Source organism: Hermetia illucens, chromosome 5 (genome assembly GCF_905115235.1).
Source record: "Hermetia illucens chromosome 5, iHerIll2.2.curated.20191125, whole genome shotgun sequence".
Lineage (NCBI taxonomy): Eukaryota > Metazoa > Arthropoda > Insecta > Diptera > Stratiomyidae > Hermetia > Hermetia illucens.
The window spans coordinates 62,388,066-62,415,804 of NC_051853.1; the positions used below are offsets into that span (position 1 = coordinate 62,388,066).

A 27,739-nucleotide genomic window follows, 5' to 3' on the forward strand; every position below is an offset into this window, starting at 1 on the left:
ATATAACCGTAGTGACTGTTTTTTAGGCGAGAATAGTGTTATAGAGGATTGTTATTACCGAAGAATAAAAATTCAGTGAAAGTTTATTAGTAAATCTAGGAATTTTCAGCTGACTTTACATTCGGAATATGTGCTGGCGAAAAAAGACGACACTTCTGACCCACCCTTTTCTATGATTTGTTATCTTTGACAGCTGTCAAAGAAGACGTTTTGTTGATGTTTCAAGGGAGTGGGAGTTGCTTTCAATTCGCAGACGTCATAACAATTTTCGTATTGCGAATTTCACTGGCAGTGAGAATCCTTGAATCGTAAGCGTGCAAGTTAATCACTCATCGTAATTATGTGTATTTAGTTCAATGTGGTACTGGGATCGTCGTGAACTAGCCAATCATGGGAGACACGCTCCTCGGGAGTGTTTTCACTTTACACGAGGCAAAACAACACGCGCCCAGTCAACAAGTACTCAATGATCTGCGCGACTTAGTGAAGCGATGCCAGACAAAGTATGGCGGAAAAAAAGAATTGGCCACAGATGAAGACGACCTGATTGTGAAGCTGTGCAATAGTTGGGAAGCTGTACTGTCGCATGGTCTGAAGGCACCGCACACATCCGTTCTGAAGAATGTCCAGGACATTGTGTCGGGCAACAGCACGGAAGCGACTTTCTGGGACGTGTTCCAAGTGCACCTGACTAATCACGAGAGGGAGAGATATGAAAGCTTGCAACATGTAAGTAGAATTAAATGCTTTAATGAACAAGGTCTTGCTGAACAATGGCTTCGAAAAGATGAGAGTAATTGAAAGTAATGAGATCAAGGCAACACTTTGATAGTTGAGAGATCGCGTTATGAATGTTTGCACCGACAAGTATCCGTAGACGGAAGCTCTTGTTAGAAGAAAGCCGTGGAATCCTTGTTTTTGCCAGAGTTAGACAGGACTCCATTTGTGATCTGTATGAGCTAATGCACCAAGAATTTAAAACTTGTTTTGGGCGATGAGTATTCCGGATATATTTAATGGGATTGCTTGCATTGATTACAAATTAAACCGCAATACAGAAGGGTAGGGGCTTCGAGTTAACTACCAAAACATCAACATAAGCAGCAACAGCGCGTCTGTGGAATACCTATTTATCCAGCCATGTTTTAATGAGGTTAATAGAGAATGTAGTGGGGAAAAGTTATGTTAATAGTTATTATTATTCTGTTGAGGGAAAGTCACACCGCGTCCTTAAAGAATTTATGTGCCCCATTTGCTGGTTATAACGTACCTATTAATCACAATATTTCAAGCAAGCTTTTAATCGTCAGGAACTTTAGTATGTTCCCTAGTTCCAGATCTTTCAACTTTGCATCTGGTATTAAGTGTTCTCCCAGATGCCTCGACCTACTTTGCATAAGTGCCTGATACTGTCCCAGGACATGTAAAGAGGTTTCAGCACCAAACTTACAGGCAGATATCCCAAGCTTCCCTAGGTGATAGTTCAGCCGACAATGACCGGTGAGAATTCCCATTATGATTCGGAGGTTCTTTTTTGGTGAGGTTTAAGCAATCCTTTGTGCGTATGGGTTCGTATCCCCCCATAAGCACCCTGGGCTGCTTCATTCCTGGTAGGCACACCCAGTATAGTTTCCTCAACCGTTCCTCTTCATTTCTTAATGTCATAGCCATGAAATCGTTTCCGATTCCACAGAAGAGTTCTGGCCCTTGTAAAGGCGTCCCTGCTCCCTTCTTGGCTAGTTCGTCCGCTGACTCTTTGCCTTCCAACCCAGCAGGGCTTGGAGCCCAGAGTATCCAGACTCCCGCCCCGCCTCACTGATACTCCCGGCCATCCTGAATATTGCCCTGCTTATCTGCATCTGGATGTGGAGATGGAGAATGTTTACTCCCAGAAGGACCTCCAGGGATGCCGTTGAGCATGTCCTCATTGCCCCACTGATACACACCCAAGCCACTCTTTGGAGTTTGGGTAATTCCCTGGCTTGTGTGCTGAGTTCGGCTCTTCCTGCCCAGTTTACCGCTCCATAGGCAATCATTGACCTTACTATTGCAGTATATATCCAAAGTAGTATCCTCGGGCTGCAACCCCATTTTTTTCCTGCTATGGACCTACAAATCATCACAGCCCTCTTGACTTTCCGACAAGGTTTTTCGGCATGTGTCTTCCAGAGTAATTTTTGGTCTAGCGTAATTCCCAAATATTTTACTTCTGTTTCTCGTCTCACCTCCATGTCATGTAACCTTATGGTCCTCAGGTGATCAAGCTTGCGTCTCCCAGTGAATGGTACTATGGTGGTTTTGGCTGGATTGATCCGCAGTCTCACCTTCCTGCACCAGGCATTAGTAACCCTTAGTCTAGTTTGGATTCTATCGCATAGGGTATCTTCATGTTTGCCACTACAGATTAAAACAATGTCGTCCGCGTAACCCTGGACTTGTATTCCAGTATTTGTTAACACGTATAGGTGTTCATCCACTACCATACTCCATATCAGCGGCGATAGTGCCCCACCCTGTGGACAGCCTTGAGTGGTGTTCATGACAGTAGAATTTGTACCTGTCGGTACTTCTATTTGCCTGCTTTCTAGCATTTTGCCCATCTAGAATGCCAGTGTGTTTCCCACTCCTTTGCGGTTCAGGGCATCTTGTATCTCTGTGTGCGATGTGTTGTCGAATGCTCCTTCGATATCCAAAAACGCGACCAGTGCATCCCGTAGTACCTCTGTTAGCTGATACAGAGCAGTTTCAGTTGACCATCCTGCCCGGTAAGCGTGTTGACAGTGATGGAGGGGATTACGCTTTAGAACGTTAGTTGTAATATAGTTATCTATGCCCTTCTCCACCGCTTTGAGTACGAACGATATTAGGCAAATTGGTCTTAAAGATTTAGGGTGAAAAATATCCTTTTTATCCGCTTTCGGAATAGAGACCACTTTTGCCTGTCACCATGCCTTTGGTATGTATCCCAGTGCTATGCTCCCCCTTACCACTCTCAGAAGAGATTCTAAGATGATTCCTAGGCCTCTCTGGATAAGAGCTGGGAAAATGCTATCTACTCCGGGAGATTTCAGTGGTTTAAAAGTTCCCACTGCCCATCTTAGCCTAGCCTCTGAGCATACCTCTTTTGCTAGTTTCCAGTTCTCCTTTCTTCCCCTTTTATTCGTTGTTGGAGTGTCAGGCAGAATGTTGTCGCCTGCCGTCGTAGGATAGGACCCCGGGAAATGAGTTCTGAGAAGCAGGTGTACTCTGTCCTCCTCATTCTCGGTAAATGTTCCATCTTCCTTCTTCAAACACAGAGAGGATATTGCCCCGTCTTTGGCTACAGCCTTGTAAAGCCTGGTTGCTTCTGTGATCTGTTCGATCCCTTCACAGAATTCCCTGAAGCTGTTTCGTTTTGCTCCCCTGATCGCGTTGCTATACGCAGTCAGTGCATTTTTGTACCTCTTCCAGTCCCCAGTTTGTTTTGCTCGGTTGAAGGGTTTCCGTACCTCTGTTCTTATTCTGGCCAGGTTCCTGTTTCACCATGGTACATCCCTTGATGACTTAACTGTCTTAGTCGGACAGCTGGAGTCATATGCGTCAATGACGACTGTGTTGAAGGTTTTCATTACTGTTTTTAGTACCAGCTCGCTACCGATGTCACCGCCCCCTTGAAGGTGGGCCATATTGTTGTTCAAGTTCGTTGCATAATATTCCCAATCCGTTCTCTTGGTATTCCTTATTATTCTTTTTATTTCGGAGTTACCCTCAATGTCGAATCTGATTATTCTTTGATCAGACATAGAGGGCTCATCCAACACCCTCCAATTCCTGACCATCCCGTTCATTAGAGTATTTCCTAGAATTATGTCTAGAACATCCTGTCTAGTGCTGGCCACAAATGTTAGAGTGTTCCCTAAGTTATATATTTCTAACTTATTATTAAGAATAGATACCAGAAGGTACTCACCTCTACGATTGGTGTCGCTGCTTCCCCAGGCTTCGTGGTGGGCGTTGGCATCGCAACCGAGGATAAGTGGTAACGTCCTCTCACAGTACTTCAACAGTTTAGCGACTTGTTCCGGTGGAGCCCGGATTTCGTCTCTTGGGAAGTATCTCGATGCCACGACTGCCTCTCGCGTGGTCCTTCCCGGCTTCCAATGAGACTTAGATAGCCACCAGATCTCCGCTCAGGAACTGTGAAAGGCATATATAGTTTAAATTACGTTTAAGAATTACGCAAGCTCTTGGTTTTTCACAAGAGGAGTCCCAAATTACCTGCATGCTTCCTCCTTGCAGACCGCGAATCTGCCCCGATATACCCAGAGCTCCTGAGTCAGCACTATTCCAACGTTTCTCTTGGGACTTGGTGGAGGTTTATCTGGGCTAGCTTAGTGCTGGTCATTGACTCCGCTATTGCTTGGCGCTCTTCTCCGCTGTCGGAGTCTCGCCCTCCTCCGCCGACATGGCGCTTTCCTGCGCGTCGCTGTCCATCCTGAGCCCTGAGATTTTTTGGCAACATTCCTCTCATTCGGGCTAAACTCAGCTGCTCCCTGCTTTTTCGGCTCCTCTGGCTCTCGACTGAATCTTCCATTGACTTACAACCGGCCACTATCACCAGCACCCTTTTAGTTTTAAGTAGGTAGGATCGCCCGAGCCTAAAGTCTTGGCACTTAGTGCTAGTATTAGGTAAAATCCGGCATCTGCCGAGATTGTGATCACTCGGAAATAATAATAATCGTCGGCGCAACAATCCAATTGGATCAGGACCTTGAAGTGTGTTAGAGCACTTCCTTCAAGGCCGCAACGGTACACTATAGGATTACAGTACCCTGTAGGGGGCAATGTGGTCAGCATTGCGCTCGCCTGAGATTATTACCTTGATTTGACTCAGGTATTCATTCACAGCTGAGACGACTGGTATCCGACGTGAAATCCCACTACAAAATCCACTGCCGCCAGTGAAAACGACAACCTTGTGTTCTAACCACTCAGCTATTCGGATTTCTACTTGCCTGGTATAAAATCAAAGCTTTCTTGGACTGGATCATAACTGGGGATGAAAAGTGGATTACCTACGAAAATATCGTAAGGAGAAGGGCATATTGTCACCCCGGAAAACCTGCCCCATGCACCTTTAAACTGAACTTGAGCTTGATTAAGAAAAAGTTATGTATATGGTGAGACATTCAATGATCGATACATTATAAGATGCTGTAACCGGCGAAAAGCTCAACTCCAAGAAAAGAAGCCAGCCATGCTCAATAAGATATCATATTGGTTCGAGATAATTAAAAGCCACATGCTGCTTTAGGGATTCGTTGGAAACTGGCAGAAATGGGAAAAATTCTTCCGCATCCACCATACTCTCGGACCTAGCATCCTCTGCCTACCAGTTATTTCTGTCCTCACTACCTTACTAACTTACTACTTCCAGGACAAGAAATTCAGAAATGAGGAGGGTGTCAGACAAACACTGGTTCAATTTTTCGACTCTAGGAATAAAAAAATTTTGAAAAATTAGATATTCAAATTGCCATCATGCTGGCAAGAAGTCATAAATAATGATAGAAATTATATTATTCAATGAAGTTTATTCTATGTAAGAAAAGTTCATTACTTTGTTTTATTATAAAAACATCGCTGTCAAAAATTGCTTTTCAATGCCCTGGCCACCGCGATTTGCATTTGCGTGCGTTCGACACGCAAGTTGTTCGCTCCGCCACAAACAGATAGAACTTTCCTGTAGACTTAATATCACGAGTACAGAAGGAAAAATCTTCGATAGAAAAATTGTAGAGAACCCCCGTGTTTGGCTAAATTTGTTTATTAATATTACAGAAAGATTTTGGAGACTAAGTGACCCTATGTTGCAGTGAAACATGCTGATTACAAGGGTAATTGGTTTCCGAGAGTGCAGTGTTCGTATAAAAAAAATTCTACAACTATCCTGCTGTATTGCATAATTTCCTTCTAATTGTATGATGTTGGCTACATGATTTCCTTTACAAAATTCGGGGTTTTGTTTTTCAATAGAAATCTGGATTCCTTTTCCATTTCATAATTTTTACAAACATTTTCTTGTTTTCAGGTTTGGACAAATCGCGGCAAAACCAAAGCACTTATAAGATCAGCGCTCAATGAACGCTCACTTGAACGCTACATACTCATGTGGTTAGCTGATCCATCGCTCAAAAACATATACGAGCCATGGGCCTGCTTGCTAGACAATGAAACCGTAAATCTCTTGCCTTCTATGGCAGCCGGACTAAGTTCTATCCTCTTCTCTATAATAGCCGACACTCCTACCATTAACGTAACTAAGACAGATTTGCGAAAAACGGAACCCGTAATCGCAGCTCCACGGGCTGTAGGGCCCTCTAAGAAGTCTGTAAGAGTCAAAAGACAAATTGTTTCATTCGATGATAAGCCAACCGTAGACTTTTCGAATCTGAATAACGGAAACAATGATTCGTCAACATATCTAAGTACTTCACCAATCACCACGATTTATGGGCGAGAAGACTATGTTGCTGCTCCGATTGACATTGAAAGCTATTTTCCAAAACCTGAGGTCGTATTCCTCGACGATAATGACATTCTACACTCAGAAGACGAAGCTTTAACCAAAAGTTCGCCGTCGGTGTCTAACACCACTGCGGAAGTGAGTACATCATCTTGCCATAGCGAAGATCGTTTTTCAGTTGAAAGCTCAAATTCTTCAACGGACTCGAAAAATAATGCCACTGTGGCTCTGCTGGAGGAACGAATCAAGGAATTAACTGAGCGCTGTACATTCCTTGAATCGCGAGTGGCTTCATTGAGCTTGTAAGTGTGAATAGCATATTAATTGCTCGTTGTTTTCATAGATTTGATTTCTACAGGGAAAACTGCAATCTTCGCCGTCTAGTGAATATGAACAATAAATCTTTGGAATTTATTGTTAGCATACCAAGAGTTGTATTATTACGGTCTGGTGCTAGGAAATATTACGCTTACCACATTCATGTGAATTCAACGAACGGGCTGGACGAATGGACCACATTGCGTAGATATAGTGAATTTTATAAATTGCATAGCTTACATAAGGAAAATCCAAGCGTTAAGGCTTTGGATTTCCCGCCAAAGAAAGCACTGGGAAATATGGTGAGTCGAATATAGTTGAAACCGTGTCTGATATGGGTAATTCAATATTTTTTTGTTTCTAGGATATTTCTTTCGTTGAAGATCGAAGACAACGTCTGCAAGTTTACTTAAGACATTTGCTAGCTATTTTACCCGATGTTATTTCCTGCAAAACCCGTGCTGAATTGCAAAGCAAATTTCCATTTTTGAAGTAGGAAGACTTAAGATAACAGTTTTATATGAATGACCAACCGACTAGGAAGAATCGTTATTTTATATCAGAAGGAAAAGTCAAATAAATGTTTATTTATTATCAGTTATGAAATATAATGTTTTATTAAGTTAACTGAAGTTTATCGAATATATAAGAAGACGTATTTTTTTAAATAGTTACTATACGCAATCATTTTTCCTTAAAATGCCTCGTTCTAAAATGCATTTCTTCTGGCTGTTCTAAAATAATATTACAACCGGGCAAGTGCTGCATTTTTGTATGCAAATTTATGAGCTTCGTCATAAATTGGATTTGCAGCTTTTCGCACTTCCTGCATCCAATTTTCAACTTTCTTTCTTCCTTCAGTTGGTTTAAAACCAGCGACTTCTGTAAGAAAACAAAACTTTAAAATTACCATAGCTCCGAGAAAGATATCTTTTACTTGATTGCTCAATTGAGGATGAGGCGAATAAATCAGCAACTGTTGGACGGTCGCCGCTAACAAATTTCGAATCAGCCAGCCAAGTGGTTTCGAGAAGATCCAGAGCCCCTTCGAGAATTCTCTTCGCTTCGGCAACTCGTTTTGGATCGGCATCTTTTCCCGTCATTAGCGGTGTGACCCATTTTAACATGAAGTAGAGTCCAGATCCTAACGCTAAGGTATTGTGCTGCCATTCTAGATATTCATCAACTCGAGCGCGTTGAATTATATCGGTGGGATACCATTGGCTAGAGACTAGACCTTTCCCTGAAAGGTACCTGTAAAAAATGTGTTTTTAATCTTTATTGAAATATTCGGGTCCTGCATGGTAAGCAGATTCAAATCTAATGAAAATGTCAGAAGGTTAAATACTTTGATTTAGTCACCATTTACTTAAGGGCTGACCGTGTATCGTGTGACGAATCGGTTGTCAATCCATTTATTGAAAAATTGAACAATTTTTTCGAACATCATGGCCTTACATCAGACGAGAGTGAGTTGTTTTGACGAGTTTTGTGCGCGCACACACACGACCACCAGGGAGGATATCAAAAGAATGTATTATGGTGATGCCTTGTTCAAATGCGTCCGGAACCCACAAACTTACTCCGCTCATCGTCGGCAAGTATAAAAATTCATGTCATGTGTTTCAAAGGAGTAAATTTGCCTATTGTCTACCTAAATCATGTCTCTGCGTAGAGCACAAACAATTATTTGATGACTGGTTATACGGAACCTTTCGCAGCTGTTGTCAATCAAGAAACGGACGTCACATACGTTTTAATCAATCTCAAAATCGTAAATTTATGGCGGTAGGGTCCTGTTCTGCTATACTACAACTAATAATTTCATGGTGGCAGAAGTTGTGGCCAATCATAGAAATAACCGCTGAAGATGAAGAATGGGGGCCTGGAAGATGACTTGTCTGTGTCGGAATTGATCATGTCGACGTTAAAAAGAATTCCAGAAGGATGAACCTTAGGAGTTAGTGTGAAGAGAGTGGTACTTTTCAAGAAGTTATCTCTATGGAAGATATTTTCATGGAAGAGTCACCGCGAAATGGGATCAACGCACATTGAAGCAGATTATTAGCCGCCTCTCCAAATGAAGTCAGAAGATGCCTATCAGCCACCGACAGTGCCAGTGGTGTGAAGAAATCGCGACTGGTCACTGGAACTTCCACTCTCGTATTTTTTTCACAGCTTCATAGTTTGCATCTGCAGGTGAATATATTTGTTGAAAAAAACTTTGAACGTCCCTTTGTCCCTTTGTATAAAAAAATTCCGCGGAGAACGATGTAACTCACTCTAGGCGTAAGCGTTCACAGTTCTCACCTTCTCACCAAATTTCGTATCAATCGGTATAACCTTTTCTGAGAAAAATGCATGTGACAGACAGACAGACAGTGAACCAATTTAAATAAGGTTTTGTTTTACACAAAATCTAAAAAAGCGTTGCATATTGCTAACAATTTATGCAGAATTCTCCCGCAGACGAACACGAAGAGGAATGTCACATCAACAAACCAATGGGACAAATGGAGTTCATCAATGTGGCACCCTAATCGGCTTATCCAAAGGCGGTTTTGATCTTGATTGGCGATAGCTTTAATACCCCAGCCATGCCTAGGGAAACAGTTTAGCCTTAACTGAGTTTGTTTGAAAAGTGGTTTTTAGCTATTACCGCACGTCGAACAAGTATATTTACATTCAAGTATAGTTAGTCCTAGTAAGAATATCACGAGCGCTCGAACAAAACATGTGTCAGTTTGATTTCTGTGGCCAGGCTCGCCAAGAGAGAGAAAAGGAAGGAGGATTGTCCTCGGAGCCGCAGTTTTCTTGGGGTGGAATGAAGACTTGAATAAAATTAGCTCGGAGGGAGCCCACATAATTTTCACCCTAGGTCGGTATTTTCCTCGAACGATCTTGATCGTGGCATAAAAGTGCTTCAAATCGTTTTATCTGCCTTATGAGGCAAGATTCGGGTTTTAAAAGATGAAGATTGAAAACATTTTGAAAATGTCAAAGTTGTTAGTGGCCATCAGATAGTAGCGAAATGAATAGGCAGCCACCGTCAGCACACAATCTTCCACGATAACTACGAATACCCAGCACTCTGATTTGCTGAGCGTACTTGGAGGACAAGAAACCAACGCTGAGCCTGATTTATTGCTCATCGTACTTAACGCATGCAAGGCAATGGATATCTTCCTCCTTAGTCTCAATGCATGTCATGTAGAGCCTGTTAGCATTGCAGGAACTCCTAACTATGTGCAACTCAGAATCTGGTGCTTATTTCTAGTATTGAAATTATCAAATTCCAGGTAGAAAAGCATTTCACTGTCGTGCGACATTGGAATTTCGGAAAATTGACTTTTCTAAGAGGAATCATCTGCATACATATTCCCAGTTATAAAACACTCTGACAATATTGATGAAAAAATTATTACTTTGGAGAAAGTTTAAACACTTAATAATAACCACAGAAGCGGAGTAAGGTTCTGGAAGACTACACTACGGTAGATCACGTTTTTGTTACAAAAATAGAAATCGATCAGGGCTGTGAGAACTATGCGAAGGAAATTACTTCCTCTACCGTCTCTAGAGAGGAAGAGGCCTTGACTAGGCAAGTCTGCAAACTTTCCTCTTACAAATATGAAGCGGATTTTGCACAAAATTTCCGATTAATAAAGCTTATACTTCTTTTTTGTCCAAGGATTATTATGTATGATACTGTTATGTCCCATTTCCATAACTGCGCTTATCGATTAATTGTTTTATTTGGAAAAATAATTGATATGAATGCCGTTACCTTAAAATAGCAACACTTTCGGTCAGTACAAAGCCATTATCATGGATCACAGGCACCTTCTGAAACTTATTCACGTTTTTCTTATAGTCCTCCGTCAGGTGTTCCCCTACAAAACAATCATTCGAACATTAAGCGCGCTCGGAGGAAATGTATGCTATATTTTGAAAACTAACCTTTACGAAGTGCCACTGAATTTGATTCAAAGGGAATCTTCTCCAACGTGAATAGAATGTACAGAGCCCTCGAGGGCGGTGACATTAAATCGTAGAAGTACTTCATTGCTCCAGTCATGGTGCCGGTGCGATAAGATTTTCGGTAGTCGCAATATTATAGCTTGTATCCAACCTAAAGCCGGTTCTTTGCACTTTAGACTCTAGAAAATATCTGAGCGCTCTGTTTATGTTGCTATTTGTATCTTCATTGAGTGGAAATGTGTTGCCAGGTTTGATATTTTGCGTTTATTCATTGTAGAATGCTTGACTGTTACTAGAATAAAACTATAGAGTTCAGTTGGCGATAAAAAATTAATTATTTATTATTAAGATCCATTGCTAAATTGCGTTAGGTACGTTGCCTTGTAAACTGCTACATTTTCATATGGTTTCAAAAAACTTACTGTTCTCGATGAACAAATAAAATAAGATTGACAAGTTTTATTTAGACTTTTATCAGATTATCCTGACAGTTATTCAGGAAGTAATGGTTGCGATATAATATATCGGAGGCGAGTTTCTTTATGACACTAAGATATAGTGATTCAGGAAATGACGAAACAAGTAGAATCGATCTGCCAAATTTCTTCTGCTTTATTCTTGATGCTTTCCGCCATGCTTTGCAAAAACATCAGTGGTAAATAGTCTCTAATACAACTTTTGTTTGAAGTTGAGGTACACTCAATTGGAAAGAAACTTTCTCCCATTTTTTGTCCATGGGCCTATTTTTGGGCTTAAACCCAAAGTTTACAAAACAGAGACAACTACGATTTTGTCGAACCCATCAGAACTGCCTCACCTCTGGTGCCCCCGGGTTAGAGCTGAAGAAGCGTCTGATGAGTTGCCGTTGCTCTAGACGAAACCGTGGTCTTCTGTATTCTTCAAAAGAATTTGTAATTATGACAGACGTGACATCTTGATTACGGACCAAAGGACCTGCTACTTTTCTCCATAAAAAAATAAAAATAAAATAATTTTCATGAATTCCATGTTTATTTTTGAAGCAGCTTTGGCTAACCGTTACAGATTTTGGAAGCAGGACAATTTAACCTTTTTGCGAATTCTAGGGTCTCTTCTGCAATATTGATCGACCTTTGGGGTGATCGCTTTTCCCATTAAACTGAACTGTTTGAAAACAGTTTTATCAACCGTTTGGTATTTGCCATCCAATAAAATAAATAAACATTCAAGAACTCTGTCCGAGCATATGAAACGCTAAGATACTTTCGTGAGATAGTCCAAACCGAAACAGAGCAGACACCAGGAAAAATCTACTGCCCAGCAGCGGGTCGGTGAAGTGTTAAAATCAATTCTGAAAATTGACTTTGCTTGCAGCCTTCTAGAAAGGACCAAAGTAAGCAAAATTAAGAAGTAAGAATTAGTTATAATTCTACCGTTATGTATGTCATTTTGTCCGACTTGTTTTTTAGTAAGAAAAAAATCAAAAAGAAAAGACTAAATCTTTACGGGAATGCCGAATAAGAATTTTTTTCCCATGTACCGATATTTCGAGGACTAGTCTAGCAGGAAAAAAAATTTTTTTTTTGTTTTTTTTTTTCTTAGCAAAAGTCAGACTGAATATCTTAGTTTTTTTAGTGTTTATTTTCGGCCCGATTCAGTTTGCCACTCTTTCCAGATTTAGAGCCGTTTGGCGACGGTCTATGACTCTGTAAAAGGGCGAACAGTTATCATCCGCGTAGTCGAAGTGTGCGAAGTGCCTGGGCAATTGACGAGCGGTTAAAGGCTGGTGCATCGCAATCTAATTTACAGAGGTAGTTAAGCTGCACTGCGCGTGTTTAATAGTCCTTTGATTACCTCTAAATTCGTTCAGGAATGTATAAATCGTTTGAATTTTATTTCTAGATTTAATACCGTAGAACTACTCGGGGGTACTTGGTTTCTTGGTGTAAAGGGACAAACAAACGAAATCTCGGATGCCTTAGCAAGAGAGGGTGGAATTTCCCTCATGCCGTGACCGGAACCAACATTTGAATTGAATGTAGCATTGACTAAGGCTGCTATCGAAAACTGGGAACAAGCTTGTCATAAGCACAGGTAGCAGAGCCCACAGTCTGAATGCCCAGAGGGTATGACTCTTCTCCATCTCAGACCCACACATAAACCCGGGGCAGAATGCAATCCTGGCGAACTTCGCTTTGAACCTTAAATTCCTTTGAAATTTTACTTCGATGCAGCACGTGATATTTTGCACTATCATATGTCGTTCTGATGATAGCAATTCATTTCTCCGAAATGCCTCTCAATGTCTAGAAATGCCTAGATCACTTTACATACACTCCCTGTTGACGCTGTCGAAAGTTTCCTCGAAATCGGTGAAGAGCGGTAGAAGCGGAGATTTGAACTCCGTGCACTGTTCCAAAATAATCCGATAAGTATTGATGTAGTCAGTGCAGTGCGTAATGATCCAGAGCGGAAACAAACCTGCCTTCTGTCGATGAAGCTTTTCAGGTGTTCCTTGAACCGTTCCAGCTATTATCTGTGTGCCGCAGAGAGCTTACACATTTTTTGTCTCACAAATAATTAAGTGTAGTGGGGAATTTATACGTCCTACTTAGGACACGACGTGATCGGATTGTAAATGTGTATTCTATGTTGATGGTAATTAAAATACAAGCAAACGAAAAATAGATATTCAAAATTAACCTATGCCTATTAATTAGTTTAATTACTTCAATTATAAGACAATATTTTAGCTTGAAATGGTCTTAAAATGAAACTAAGTCCAGCCCCCCTGCTTTTTCTGGATTATCAAATTTTATGTTTGCATACTAAACATCTGCCAGTCTGGTTGAATTGAATTCGCAGTGCTGGCACAAATGAAAGAATTATTTTTTGAAGAATGTGGAGTTTCATGTTACTTAACTCTCGTTTCAGAATCGACATTTAAAAATTATATGGAATGGATTGTCAGGATACATGTCATACCATTTTCATAAGGAGCGGTAGGGGACTTCAACTCCATGAAGGACAATGTACGACCGCACACGGTTCGGGGGGCTTTTTCTAGAGATCAGCAATATTCAGGTCATAGAGTGGCTTAACAATAGCCTTTATCTGAATACAAATGACCGCCTTCAACTGATTAAATTGCACTAGAGGTGCAAGGAGAAAATGTCAGCAATCTTATTGAAAGCATGCCATCCAGGTTCCGAGCACGATTCCTTTTTTCCACAAGAAATAAAAAAAAAAATTATAAATAGTTAGTGGTCCTTATTTTGTCTTGACTAGTATATTTATTTGAAATAATTAAGACTTGCTTTTCGTTAGTATTATTTGTTCTCCTTGCAAACACCGACATTTCGGGAACCACTTGTTCACTTCATCAGCGCTACAAGTACTGTTTCCTGAGACTTGTAGCACTGAAGTTCGAATGAAGAGGTTTTGATAGATCCAGATAATTGAGCATGCGTGTTTGTCACGCTTTATGTTCCGGGTCCCTACTTCGGCTTATCTTCAATGTTTAACAAATACCTTATTTCTCTGCCTGACATGCCATATACCCCTCCACGAATACCACATCATCCACTACTTCCGCCCCGGAATAGCCACCCTACTATAGCACTTTCCACTTTACTGTGATTTTCAGATTTTGCGACTACAGTTTTGAATTTCCCTACGCTTTTCCTTTTTCATTCAAACTCGTCAACAAAGAGTACATCACCCTAAAATGTTTGAAGTTCTGAACAAACTCAAATCGCCTTATTTGATTGACTTCATTAACATAAGTTTTATTCCGTGCGATACGTGAAATGTATGACTAGGAAAGTGCTATGGTAGAATGGCTGTTCCGGCGTGGAAAATGTGGCATTCCCGGAGGGGAGTATGGATGCGAATATGTACATCGATATTTTAAAAAAATCTTCATGCCGCGAGCGAAAAATTAGCTATTTGTCAAATATTCAATATATTCCGAAACAGTGACTCGGAACATAAAATATGAAGTGGTCAATTGTCCGAAACCAACCAAAACCTCTCGACAATCCTCGTATTGCAATATTACTGAGAACCTGCAGGATTATATTGACGTAAGAATTCGCGAAGGTCCAATTTCGAACAAAAAATACTTGTTGGAACACCTGGAAATATGGAGAAAAATTCCAGCCGAATTTATCCAATGTTTTTCAATCCATGCTACTGGCTAGTAAAGGATGTATATGATGCTAAGTCTTCCTATGGAGTGTTAACTAGTCACTTTTGGAGTTTTCAATGTCATTGTCGCAATTTTTTGGCATTGTCCGGATTTCAACTTTGCATACGAAAATAGAGTTCCTTTTGTTTTTTGCTCTCAGCGAGGGTTTTATTATTTTTTTTTGATCCTTTTTGCATTGTATCTAACAGAATGTACATAACGTTCTTGTAGAAAAACAAAACACATACAACTTCTTTTATCGTCTTCCTGAACCCTTATGTATTTCGTACGATGGTGTCCGCATTTCCCTTTGCTTACTGTAAATGTGTTTTTACTATCATCGGTGACGCCATAGGTCTTTATCATGTCCGTTCATATCTTGTAAAACATATTTGTTAAATTCAAAATCTAAGTATTGTTCAAACCGGCCTTTTTGGCCAAATATACCCAGAATTTCGTACATCCTAGCCGTTGGTCATAAGCTTCGCCTTTCATTTTGTGTTCTTTCACGTCCGTTCTAGGGTCGTATGATAAGTTTAAATTACTTTTTAAAAACTTTACTCATGTAAATGGGAATTGACAAATTTCTGATGTTCTAAAACAGAAAATTTTCAATTGAAATATGAAACAAAAATCATAGAATCAAACTAATAAAATCTTGAAAATACCTTCACTATATCCTGAGAAAGGTTCATATTAAACTAATACGTGCGGGTAAGAAAATCATACACAATTTCCACAATTTTCTCATATCAAAATGTCTCCAACGACATTTTTAAAGAAAAGTCGCGCTAAGCATTTATTCCATTATCAATGGGGCTTGGCAGCCTCAGCGTGTAATCAAAATGTGAACATCTGGAGATAATGCACCTAACAGAGTTTGACATATTTTTGTTGACGTACAGAGAAACTTTGGACCGGCATACATCGACCCCCTGGCGATAAAATTAATCTGCTGATTATTGGGTGCAGAAGAGTCAATATGGGCGGCCAAATAAAGTTTTACTATGATTTGATGTCACAACCATCCAGAGCCCTTTACATATTGTTCAAGTTGAACAAAGTACCGTTTGAGGATAATCCAGTCGCACTACGGAATGGTGAGTTTAGTGAAATGAATTCTATTTCGAATGTTCGAGTAATTTCAAACTCTACTTCCCTCTCCCAAAAATAGGGGCGCATCTAACTCCGGAATTCAAGGATATCAATCGCTTCCAAAAGGTCCCATGTATCGTGGAAGATGGGTTCAAACTTGCAGAAAGCATTGCTATTTTACGGTAAGTTCCACAGTTCTGCGTAAGACAGTTAACTTTGAATACTGCTTTCAGGTATTTGCAAGCAAAGGGCAAAATATCGGATGAATGGTACCCAAAAGAAATAAAATCCAGGGCACGCACGGACGAATATTTGGAATGGCAACATAACAACACCCGCATGGCCTGTGCAATGTATTTCCAAAAGAAATGGCTTCGCCCTATGATAAGTGGAAAGCAACCCGATCCGAAAACTATCGACAAAGCTAAGGAACTGATGGAGAACTGTCTGGATGCCATTGAGAATATCTGGCTTGCAGACAACAAATTCCTTACAGGAAACAAAATAAACGTCGCTGATTTGTTTGGGGCCTGCGAAGTTGAGCAAATAAGTAAGAGTTTCCGCGGAAAAGTGTAGTCCTTGGTAGTAAACTATTTTTGATATTTTTTTCAGGGATTGCAGGTTACAACCCTGGTGAAGGCCGTCCTAAATTACATGCCTGGCTCAATGCTGTTAGAGATTCTGCCAATCCGTACTACACCGAAGCACACAAGTTTGTCGATAAATTGGCGCAGAACCCCAGCAAGTTATAAGTTAAGAGAGAGATGTTAGCGATTCAAAAATCGCTTACATTTTAAATTCATATGTATATGTTTGTATTTTCTGATATTTGCAATCATTGTTGTTATCTACTGGTTTGGAAAACATAGCGAAACTAGCAATTTGATTGTTGTCTTTAAATATTGGGTAATCCCCTAAACTATGTATTTCGATTTATCTTTGCGGAAATCATTTGAAAAGGAAGAACACAAATTTTAAGACAATACCTCACAGTGCTATTCAGATGTAAAAACCTCCAATTAAGGGATTACATCACTGTAGATGTTCAAAATTGAGGTGCCATTTTGGCACTTTTTAGAATAGGAGGAAAAGCTGGTAGATTATTAGTCATATCTTGACCTGAGCAACGTCGAATAACTTGTAAGTTTAAACTTGTAAAAACTAAACAATTTTGTATTAATCTACGAACAGGTGCGCTTTTGAGTATACCGCGCATGGAGCCAGACTGATCTCCATTGAAGATTTTCAAATTTTACTCCTCGCCTTCATTGTGTTATAAGATAATGTTGAATTTGTTTTCTATGGATATTATTACTTCGGATATTTGTAACTGTCACGTAATTTTGAAGTAGAATCCATTTATTTAAAACTTTTTTAATGTCTTAGTGTTATTTGAAAGGTATTGCTGCTGGCGTCACTCCGTCCTCTATAGGGTTGTTCGAAGGTTAATCTATATTAGTGTAGCTAAATAAATACGTATCATATTTTGAAAATATCAATTTTTCTGCGATTGGTAAATGAGAAAGTTTCAAAAATGATATGCTACTCTAAGACCATAAGTTACCTCTCTCCAATCAAGTCAATTTCGAAGCCTTTTTGCCCTTATGAAAGCCAATACGATGTGCTGCATCTACAATGACACATCACAATAGATTTGTCTAAAACATACTGGCAACAAAACGACTGATAATATTACTTGTTACATTTGCTAGATATGTTGAAAATACTATTATTAGGCCGCTTTTATAATGCGCATAATGAGGTGTCACTTCACCATGTCAAGAAAGTTAGTGTAAGACGGCTTAAGAGTTTAATATTCTGCAACTCCTACATCATATTACGATACGCATAGTGTGACGTTGAACCTTGAAAATTTCTAACTTTTACGTTAAGTGATGTGACATCACCAAGCAACCAGAACAAGCTGGTAATAAGTACGTATATGTGTGCTGGCATGAGTTTGTTTGTTGTATGGCGGCGAACCGAATTGAAAAAAAAAACATTGTGGAAATGAGATCGAAATGCGCCAAGCGATCAAGCCTTCCGCTCTTCGCGACTTCCTTGTGCGCTTCGTCTGGTCCTCTTTATTAAGGAGTTCACTGAGCACCAGTTTTCTTCCGTCTTCAGCATTTCTTAGACAATGTCTTGTGAACTCTGTCTGACTTTCAGAAAGCCTTCCAAAGTCCTCCTTTGGCATGCACAGATCCAGATAAACAACCACATTCAGGAAAAAAGGGGGAATCATCTAATCTGAATCTGACACTTTCTGCGTTTCAATTGGTAAATAATTTCGCTATGTGCTCACTAAATCCACTGCCCAATAAGTTGTGTGCTGTGTGTGTTTTACGGATCATTCCAGCGCTATTTTCACTCCTCTATAGATTTGCGTCTTACTTTCCATGAGATCCATCGAAATCCATCTCCTGCAATACTATACGCCCCGCCTGAGATTGTCCTGCAGATACCGCACACCCTTACTGTCACTAAGCGGTACCTTCCTTCGATTGCCCTCATACATCCTCTCAAACTGATGCTACCTATAATAGAGTAGAACGAACCACTCAGGCTACAAATAATCTCTAGTTGTATCTCGGTTATCCAATATTGGGCAATATCCATGGGCAATATCGCGGGCGTAGTACAGGTGGGGGTTGATGGTCTCATAACCGTTCATTTCAATATTGCCCGACTGTTTTGCGACAACAACCACATTACAATCATAAGCAAAATTGATTATCGGAGGATTCAAAACTGAGCCCTGTGGTACTGCGGCCATGATGGTGAACTCTTTAGGTGTCTCATATATATCGTAACAAAGTGTCCTTTCGGAGAGGTAACTTTCGATTAACAGAGTCAATTAACTAGGAACATCCATTTTAGACAATATGCTTTTTATTCAGTCGCAGCAGGCTGTATTGAATGCATTTTTAATGTCCAACATCACCACGGTATAGTATATACTGTAAGACATTGTTTCTTGAATACTACACCTAATGCGTCGATCATAGAATGAGCTCGGCGAAAACCAAACTGTCACTCCCTAGGCGATGCCTATATTCAATAATAGGGAAAAGTCTGGCATAAATGAACGCCTCTAGCATTCCCCCTATCTTGTCTGCGTGTCAAATCGAATCGTATGACTATGGGTCTCCCAGCCAGGTTTCGATAGCAAAATTAGTCTTTGCCTCTTCCATTGAGGAAGGGAAGCTCCTTCTATCATTCATGCCTTAAACAGGTTGGTTAACCAGTCGTATTTGGTCTTAACAGCGATCTTAACGACTTTATTACGAAAGAATTCAAACCGGGTGTCTATTACCCTCGATTCTCCGGCAAATCACCACAAGTTCCTCCTCGGTTACCGCAGCTATGTAGAATGCGTCCAGCGTTTGTTTATATTTTTTGCGGACCTCTTTATCCGTGGAAAACAATGTCGTCACTATAACGAAAAGAACATGAGGACTCTGTATGCTGTTTCCCTAAGGTTTGGGTTTGCCACCGCATGTAGCCCGGTTAAGGCGCGTATATGTTTCCTGTTTGTGTGTCCGGATAGCTGAGTGGTTAGAGCACAAGGCTGTCGTACGGAAGGTCGCGGTTCAAATCTCGCTGGTGGCAGAGGGATTTGTATCGTGATTTGACGTCGGATACCAGTCGACTCAGCTGTGAATGAGTACCTGAGTCAAATCAGGGTAATAATCTCGGGCGAGCGCAATGCTGACCACATTGTCTCCTACAGTCTACTGTAGTGTACCGTTACGGTCTTGAATGAAGTGCTCTAACACACTTCAAGGCCCTGATCCAATATGGATTGTTGTGCCAACGATTATTATGAGGCCTAGACCGGATACCGGTTGTTGCGCCGTTGATGATGTTGATGATGATATGTTTCCTGTTTCACGCAGGTAGAGCTTTCTTGCTCGATTTGCAGCTATTTGTGCTACATTTTCTGAAACCAGACCATCGAAATCAAGGTCTCCCAATAGCGTAACTATGGACGTATTTATTTACTAACCCTGTGTATGTTTGTAGTGGGGTAAAAGCATAGCCGCTGAGCAAATCGGGACACATCAGCAGCATAGATCTCATATCTGATGCGTCCACAAGCAAAGCATTCACATTGAAAATACTCTGAGGATTCTACTTCCAAATTACAAAAGGGATACCATCATCTTCGAGAATCCCTATTCTGATCATATGTCCAACTAATGAATTATGGCCAGCCCCTAACAATTTGCACAGTACAGAACAAACTTTGCAATATGTTTGTTTGTTTCTGACAAGAAAAGTTTGGTGTGTCGAGTAGCAAGGCAGTCTTAGTCTATACTTCCGATAATCCAATTGTTGGGTTGCAGTTGCGGTCCCGGCAAGGGGAAATTGAACTCTCTTTACCTAAACTAACGGAGATTTCATTTCCCTCTACACCACACTGACCGGGTACTCAGAGTAGTTCTACCTCATAGAATGGAGTTCATTCGATTTGTACATTAATGAACGATTTTCGATGCCGCCTATAAGAAGGAATGCACACCGCAGCATGGTCCATTTTCGATCTGGACCGCCTTGCCAGTTATATTTTTGATCCGGGTCATGTTGTTGGAAATATATTCTCCTTGTATGTATTTGTGCTAACCTTGGTCCACGCTTGCACCGATAATTTTTAGGATCTTGCCTTCTTTCAGTTCATTGAAGTCAGGATTGCCGTTTCCGCAATTTTGTTTGTTTGGTCTCCTCTTTTCCTTCAAGAGACTTTTTGTCCTTTAGCTTCCTGCGCGGTTTAGGAAGAATCTTTCGTTGCCTTCTACTCCTCTTTTGGAGTTTACCCTTCTTAAGGTTTGAAAAGACACCACTTGTGTGGTCCGACTGGCGTTTGCTTTCTTCATGACATTTACTTTCAACCCTGACACTGTTATATAGCCTATAATCTAATGACGCTGACCATATTGCGCGTTGCCTATGTTCTTTGTGAATTTGGACAACTCTATTATTTTCTCTCCGATCAGAGCGAAGGATGATTATCCGTGTTCGGATTCTACTTCGTTTTTGATTTGTGCAAATCCATCTTTTGGGAACTGCTCTGACTTCCACCTTTTACCAGATTCGTCATCGCAGGATCGTCAACTTTTATATAATATCAGCTGAGCTGGTGCAGCCTCCCTGTACGATACTTTCGGAGTTAACTGTGTACTTTTTTTTAACTTATTGTAACTTGGAGAAAGTCACACCTGTTCATTACCCCTTAACAGTTAGCAGTTAACCCGTTTAACAGCAGAACTTGCGAATGGATTCGGGAAGCTTATCCGTACACATCATAGGCACTAAACCACATGTAGATACTGCCAGATTTTGGGACCCTATTATGTATACGGATAAGCTTCTCCAATACGTTCGCGTCCGGTCCATCGGGTGTGTGATATTGCCTATTAGATATATTGTGGTCGGTACGTGTATGGAGTTTTCAGTCCAACAGGCGGCCACATACACTGTAGATTGATCATGAATGGTCGGCTTAATCTGCAAATAATCACACAAAAATCCTTATTCTGAACAAAAAAGTGATGTTCTTTTGGTAAATATATACATATTCTGATACTATGCACATTTGCATATTGCGTATTTTCGTTCGAGAATGCTATTAAATGGACACAAATACCATCTAACAATAATTATCAATTTATTACATAAGTAAAAGGTATTAATATATTAAAAGATACATCTATCTATTATTAGATGACTGACATGCCGTTGGTCGTTTAAGAGTACTCCGTCACACTTTGGTGAATGAGCCAAATTCCGGAAAAAAATTTCTACAGAAACTAAACTTTTTTTCTCTTATTTTATTGAACGAGTAGAAAATCTGTTTTTTTTTCGAAATTCTGCAGTGATATTACCCCTTAAGTAATGATCATTGCTTTTGACAGAATGGACATTGACCGGAACGCCGGAACATAACCACGAATAAGTTTATAAATATACTACACGGCATTTAACGCTACGCTTCTTACTGTGGAGTCTACATACCCCGATAGGACATCAAATGAAGTTTTACTACGACCTTTTTTCACAGCCATCGCGCACCCTTTACATTCTTTTGAAAATAAATAAAGTCCCAGCAGAATTCAACCCATTGTCGCTTCGAAAAAGTAAGTTCTGGTATCATATCTTTTATAAGAGAGTCATATGTCCTCATTTTATATACTTACCACATAGCGCAACACCTCACTGCTAAGTTCAAGGAAATCAACCGCTTCCAAAAAGTTCCTTGCATCGTTGACAATGATTTGAAGTTATCAGAGAGTATAGCAATCTTGCGGTACTTAGTATCCAATTCTGCAATCAACTATTCAATGTCATTATACTTGCAGATATCTCGATGGAAAGGGTGTTATCGACGAGAGATGGTATCCGAAAGAGCTTCACCTCAGAGCTCGAACTGATGAATATTTAGCATGGCATCATAATAACACTCGCCTTACATTATCTTTGTACTTTTGGCAAAAATGGTTGCATCCTCTTATAACAGGAAGAAATCCCGATCCGAAGCAGCTCGCTGAAACTCAAAAGAATATGGAAAAAACATTGGATTCCTTTGAAAATATTTGGCTTGAGAACAGGAAATATCTGACTGGGAGCGAGATCAATGCTGCCGATGTATTTGCCGCTTGTGAGATACTCCAACCCAGTAAGTTTAATATTAAGAATGCGTTCTCTATTGATTGGGAATTCTCGAAAACGATAGACGTAATTTTTCAATATTTGTAGTGATGGCGGGCTACGATCCTACACGAGGAAGACCCAACCTAGGAAATTGGCTACAGACTGTTAGAAGTGATCTGAATCCACAATTCGACGAGGCGCACGATATAGTCATGAAAATAAGTAAAGCATCAGGTATAATACAAGCGCAAATGAAAGTTGTTAATTTCTTTAGAAATCTTTTCCGTAGAAAGAAATGATAATTAAAAAGAAACAGTAACCGCAGATTTCTATATTCTTTTTTATATTGAATTGAAATATAAAAATAAATTCTTTCTATTCGACAAAAGCCCTGTTCGTTAAGGAGTAGTCTAAGCTAAAGAAAACAACCAAAAGACTTAGAAACTTTGTTGAACGAAGGAACAGTTTTGGTAACGACAGACGAGAAAATCCAAAATAAGTTCTGATTTGGAATATTTTCTCTGAAAGTAATGTAAGGAACTAGGAGATAGAACAACACTGTTATGCAAGATTCCAACAAGTTCGGGAGTCGAAAGTTGGACCTTTCAGGTATGAAAGGTTTTTTGTTTTCTTCAAGGTCGTACAAAGAAACTTCGATCCCGGGATGACAATTATGCGGACAAACTAGACTCTTGATGAAAACTGTACGGGCCCCCTGTTATCGCTTTTCAATGGCAATTTCTATTGCAGGCCTCCAAGAGTAATTCGGATGCATATCGGTTCTATTTGTAAGTATCATTATTTCAAGACTCTTTTGCAAAACAAATTCTTTCTGGAAAGTACTGTAACGATAATAGCCCGTTTCATTTAGCAAGCATACAAAAACTCCCTTAAAGTAGATAACAAAAAAAAAAGAATGAGAAAAAAGTTCCTTATAGGCCAACATTGTTCATTTTATTCATCATTTATCATCACAATCTCGAAAAAGTGACCCAAAATTCGACGTCCAGAATGTGCTTCGTCAAGAATAACCGTGGTGGCTATATGCCCGAAATGATTTTCAAAAGTTAATGCCATGCATTTACCTTTGAAATAAAAGCAATTTTTTGGATTAAAATTTAATTTTTTGCTATTTTTGTCAAATTTAAACTTCTATCGGGCTTTAAAAACACCCATTGCTACTGCGACCAGGTACACTGAGTGCCACTCCCGATTAACGATAGCGAAAAGGCATGGTATGTTTTACCCTCACTTTTATGAACTACTATGGTATTTCCGAAATCATGCTCATACCCCTAAATCCAGGACTATTCTACCGTATAAATAATTGTCCAGAGTGTCAAATTCTAGGGCGAAATATTATAATAAAAGCAGCTCACTGGAGCTTCCAAATCTTGACGTGAGTGGTAGCTTCCAGCTCGTCGCGTAAAAGGTAAAACTCCTGGTAGACCAGGTGCTCAGAGGTGGCGGTGAGGAAGACGGGGCGGCAGCCCTGTCGGCTGAACCAAAACCAAGTGGCCGAGGAGAACTTCCATAGTGGTGGCACCAGGAGACGCTGTATCGCATTGGCTTGCCGGCCGTGATGCAGTAGGCGAATGTTCCAAAGGCCTAATCAGGACGATCAGACCCGAGTCTGCACGGGGACTCATCTGAAGTGGCAATTGGTTACGACACCTTACCACGGGTATACTGGTACTGGTGGGAACCGGGATAGCCCCTGGATTCACATACTTTAGGAGGATTCCTGTTATATGTGCGTACAGTTCGGTTGTTTGCGGTTGGCCCCATAGTGGGAGCTTCATGGGGGTTGTGATTGCGTTCAAGCGACACCTTCGGGCCTCAGCCTGGTGTTGCGTTTCATCACGGGTGCCGTATTCCTTAGTTCGGTAGAGATTTAGGTAAGTCTTGCATCCACCAGTATGAATGCTAAGCCATGCATTTGGTATAGACTAGTATCGTTATGGCTTGTAACAGCGGAACTCTGATTGTGGTCACAAAATCAATCCGTGTCTTAAGAAGACCGTGGGATTAAGTCTCCATGGCAGGTGCTCACGTAAAACCCCTAGGAGTGACTGCTGTATCTACCATCCTCCCTCATTACCATCAAATGTGCGCCGGTATTTATAAGTTTGCCTTCTCTCAACTCAAAGTATTTTGTGTTTCATTAAAGGGGTAGAAACGTGTGGGTTGGCAGCCTGCAAATTTCGAAATTATCTTGTTATCTTGGGCAGAAATCACGTGGTAATCGTTAGGCTATCGAAAATGGGTTTCGGTTGGTTTCTGCAATGCGTGCACGCTTCTCGACAACGATACCGAGGGCTCCCAAAATGGTCGATTTTAATAGCTTCAGCAAGAATTCCAGCGATGTAGGCAGGACATTCTGGGCCTAAGTGGTACTGTACTTTGGAAAACCTGGTGGTAGTAGACGCGAATTTGGTATCTCTTATGACCAGGGAGCATGAAAAAACAATTCCGATTTAGAGTAGAAGGATGCTTCTTACTATGAGCCACAGACAGCCGTAAACTTATAAGTCGTCTTCGGAATGTGCGTAACAAAAAGGGTACTGACGTTTGCCTCGAAAGAAACCATCACTCGCTCGTAACGTATCTTCGCTTGCGTATCGCTGCTGCGCGGGTCCCATTGGTAGAGAGCGCCAGCCCCTCAAATTCAATACTTTACTTAGCTTTTATCTAACATTGGGCAAACTTTGTTTTGTTGCGCAAGTGGTAAAAACTCCTTAAAACCTACACGAGAGTATTGGTGAGCACTGGGCCACCATTAAATGTATTTTTATCTGTAACGCGGATCAAGTTGTCGGCCGAGTCCCAAAAGAACGGCACAAGTCCTGGCTGACTACGGAAACCTTAAAGCCGATCAATTAACGGAAGGAGTTCCGCTATCGTGAAAAAGTACCAGAAGTGCAGCGTAGCATACGACCCGACCAAGGAAATTCCATCATTGCGTTCGTACTGGAAACAGAAGTTGCCCGAAATAACAAGGTTTTTACCAATAGGCTTCTTATCTACGGTGATGAGCAGCTGAGGTGAAAGGAGCACCTCACCACATTGCCGAATCTTATAAGATTTGGACTATTAACACAATATTTCAATCGTAAACTACTTGAGAATCAGTAGTAGTTCGAGAAGGCCTGCTGGAAATTTGCAAGGAACATTTAATGTGCAGAGTAAGCATTACAGACGAGATCAACATTATGGAAGTGTAAGATTCTTGCGTTTGTAGCTAAAGCTGGCAAATATTCAGGCGAACCCCTCTAAAATGGATACTAAAACTCGTTACTAGCTTGGCTGAAAATCTTTATATGCGGCAAATGCATCCAACTGGAATCAAACTGAGAAGGCCCTAGCGACGACTGATTTTATTAGTTATTTTGTTACTTCTGTCGACAGTTACCCGGAGGGAAGGCTGCCTTGGAAAGTTTTATTGGGGGGCTCAAAAAGCATGTCGTCTCCACGGGTATATGGAACATCATATACAACAGTATTCTCAACCTTTAACAAATCACGGTAGTGAATGACGAAAAAAATAACATTCAATAGTTAGAAAACATCTTGACAATGTTGGGCTGTACTCATGTGAAGACAAACTCGGAGCAGAAAACGAAAATAATATTTATCATCAAAAGCGTGTAAGAGACAATGTTGGGCTGTACTCATGTGAAGACAAACTCGGAGCAGAAAACGAAAATAATATTTATCATCAAAAGCGTCCATTAAGTGATTTTAAAAAGCTCCTGCACTATTCGCCACAAAATGTCCAGCGGTTTAGACAAGGATAATGTCGGATGCAGGAGCTGGTTACTATACTTCTAAGTTGCTTAGGCCTAAGGAGAGGAGGTAATTTTCCGCCTGAAGGTAAAGGGATAAAAAAGGGGCCCGCATAACTTTTACCCCGTTCCTAGACTTTCTGTCTACGGCAGGATTTTCCCAGTACGGCCCAAAATAATTCATGAAAAAGTGCAACTCTGGCTCAAACGTACTGGCAATACCACTTGAATATCAGTTTCAACAAGGATAGGGCATATTGAAGGTTTCGTAGCGGAAAATCGATTGGTAGAAGACCGTCGAAGTAATCGCTGATACATATCACGGTAGGATTCTCCGAAAATTACCCTAGTTGAATGCATGCATTAACCTGGCAAACCCTCATAAGAGGAATGTTGTGTAGCCTGACTTCTTCTCTTTAAAATAAAACCAATTCAAGGTTAGTATGTTGAAAACTCTTGATCCAATCTTCCGCCAAGTGCGAAATCCGTGACATCATTCGCTACTTTTTGATGAAGGGAAAACTTCAGTTGAGATTTTTAATAAGGTTAAAAGTGTTTATGGCGATGGAGTTATGAATCGTACAAGTGGCGTCTGGCGCGTTTTTAAAAACGACCGTCGTTCTGTGCTGGAGAAATTTTAGAATGCGGTTAGTGACAATTGCAGATTAATGTTGGATGGACTTTTTGCAATGTTTCCACAAATCTCCAGATTTTTACTCCACAAAAAACCCGGAGCAGATGACTGAACAACACAAGTTGAATCGAGTCTAGGTCTCTTGAAGTTTTTGAAGCTCTACAAACTCGAATCCGATGATTTCCTTCAGTGCATTGTTACTGGAGATAAAACTTGGGTAGCTCACTATACACACCGTCGAAAAATTCAAAACCGCAGTTTTAGGCAACCAAAATGGTAGCATTTGCGGAAAGAAACTATGACACCCTAAAAGATTGAAAAGGGCGGTTCAGAATAAAAGGAAACAGGGAATTTGCAACCTTGAGAATGCCAGACCTAAACAGCCAGCGCCACAATGCAACTCTTGGACTCGTTAGGATGGGGCGCTTTGAACCATCTTCCCGACTTGGCGCCTTCATATCACAATCTTTTCATTTCCCTGATGATGGTGGAAAAAAGTTTTCATCGGACGAGAAAGTCCAGGGGTAGGTGGAGAATTGGGTGAAGGAACTGGCGGAAGATCCTTCCAATGCAAGCATAAAAAATTAATCTTCCGCCTCGCG

At 40.6% G+C, this 27,739-nt stretch overlaps 4 protein-coding genes across 4 annotated transcripts; 3 read left to right on the forward strand and 1 right to left on the reverse strand.

Annotated features, from left to right (window-relative positions):
- Positions 1 to 209: 209 nt before the first annotated feature.
- Positions 210 to 7,424, forward strand: LOC119657633 (sorting nexin-29). The gene is made up of 4 exons (XM_038064638.1): positions 210 to 729; positions 6,071 to 6,807; positions 6,864 to 7,125; positions 7,188 to 7,424. Exons 1-4 carry the CDS (start codon positions 391 to 393, stop codon positions 7,317 to 7,319), a joined length of 1,470 nt encoding a protein of 489 aa, XP_037920566.1. The 5' UTR covers positions 210 to 390; the 3' UTR covers positions 7,320 to 7,424.
- Positions 7,425 to 7,560: 136 nt separating this feature from the next.
- LOC119657634 (glutathione S-transferase theta-1-like) lies at positions 7,561 to 11,010 on the reverse strand. Its single transcript, XM_038064639.1, has 4 exons — positions 10,784 to 11,010; positions 10,611 to 10,716; positions 7,761 to 8,077; positions 7,561 to 7,705 (listed from the first exon to the last, which is right to left on the reverse strand). Exons 1-4 carry the CDS (start codon positions 10,899 to 10,901, stop codon positions 7,569 to 7,571), a joined length of 678 nt encoding a protein of 225 aa, XP_037920567.1. The 5' UTR covers positions 10,902 to 11,010; the 3' UTR covers positions 7,561 to 7,568.
- A 4,846-nt stretch (positions 11,011 to 15,856) lies between these two features.
- On the forward strand, positions 15,857 to 16,953 carry LOC119657985 (glutathione S-transferase theta-3-like). The gene is made up of 4 exons (XM_038065201.1): positions 15,857 to 16,072; positions 16,147 to 16,249; positions 16,301 to 16,617; positions 16,680 to 16,953. Exons 1-4 carry the CDS (start codon positions 15,955 to 15,957, stop codon positions 16,817 to 16,819), a joined length of 678 nt encoding a protein of 225 aa, XP_037921129.1. The 5' UTR covers positions 15,857 to 15,954; the 3' UTR covers positions 16,820 to 16,953.
- A 5,027-nt stretch (positions 16,954 to 21,980) lies between these two features.
- LOC119657205 (glutathione S-transferase theta-1-like) lies at positions 21,981 to 23,096 on the forward strand. Its single transcript, XM_038064012.1, has 4 exons — positions 21,981 to 22,204; positions 22,272 to 22,374; positions 22,427 to 22,743; positions 22,824 to 23,096. The coding sequence occupies exons 1-4, from the start codon at positions 22,099 to 22,101 to the stop codon at positions 23,015 to 23,017; spliced, it is 720 nt and encodes a 239-aa protein (XP_037919940.1). The 5' UTR covers positions 21,981 to 22,098; the 3' UTR covers positions 23,018 to 23,096.
- Positions 23,097 to 27,739: the final 4,643 nt, after the last annotated feature.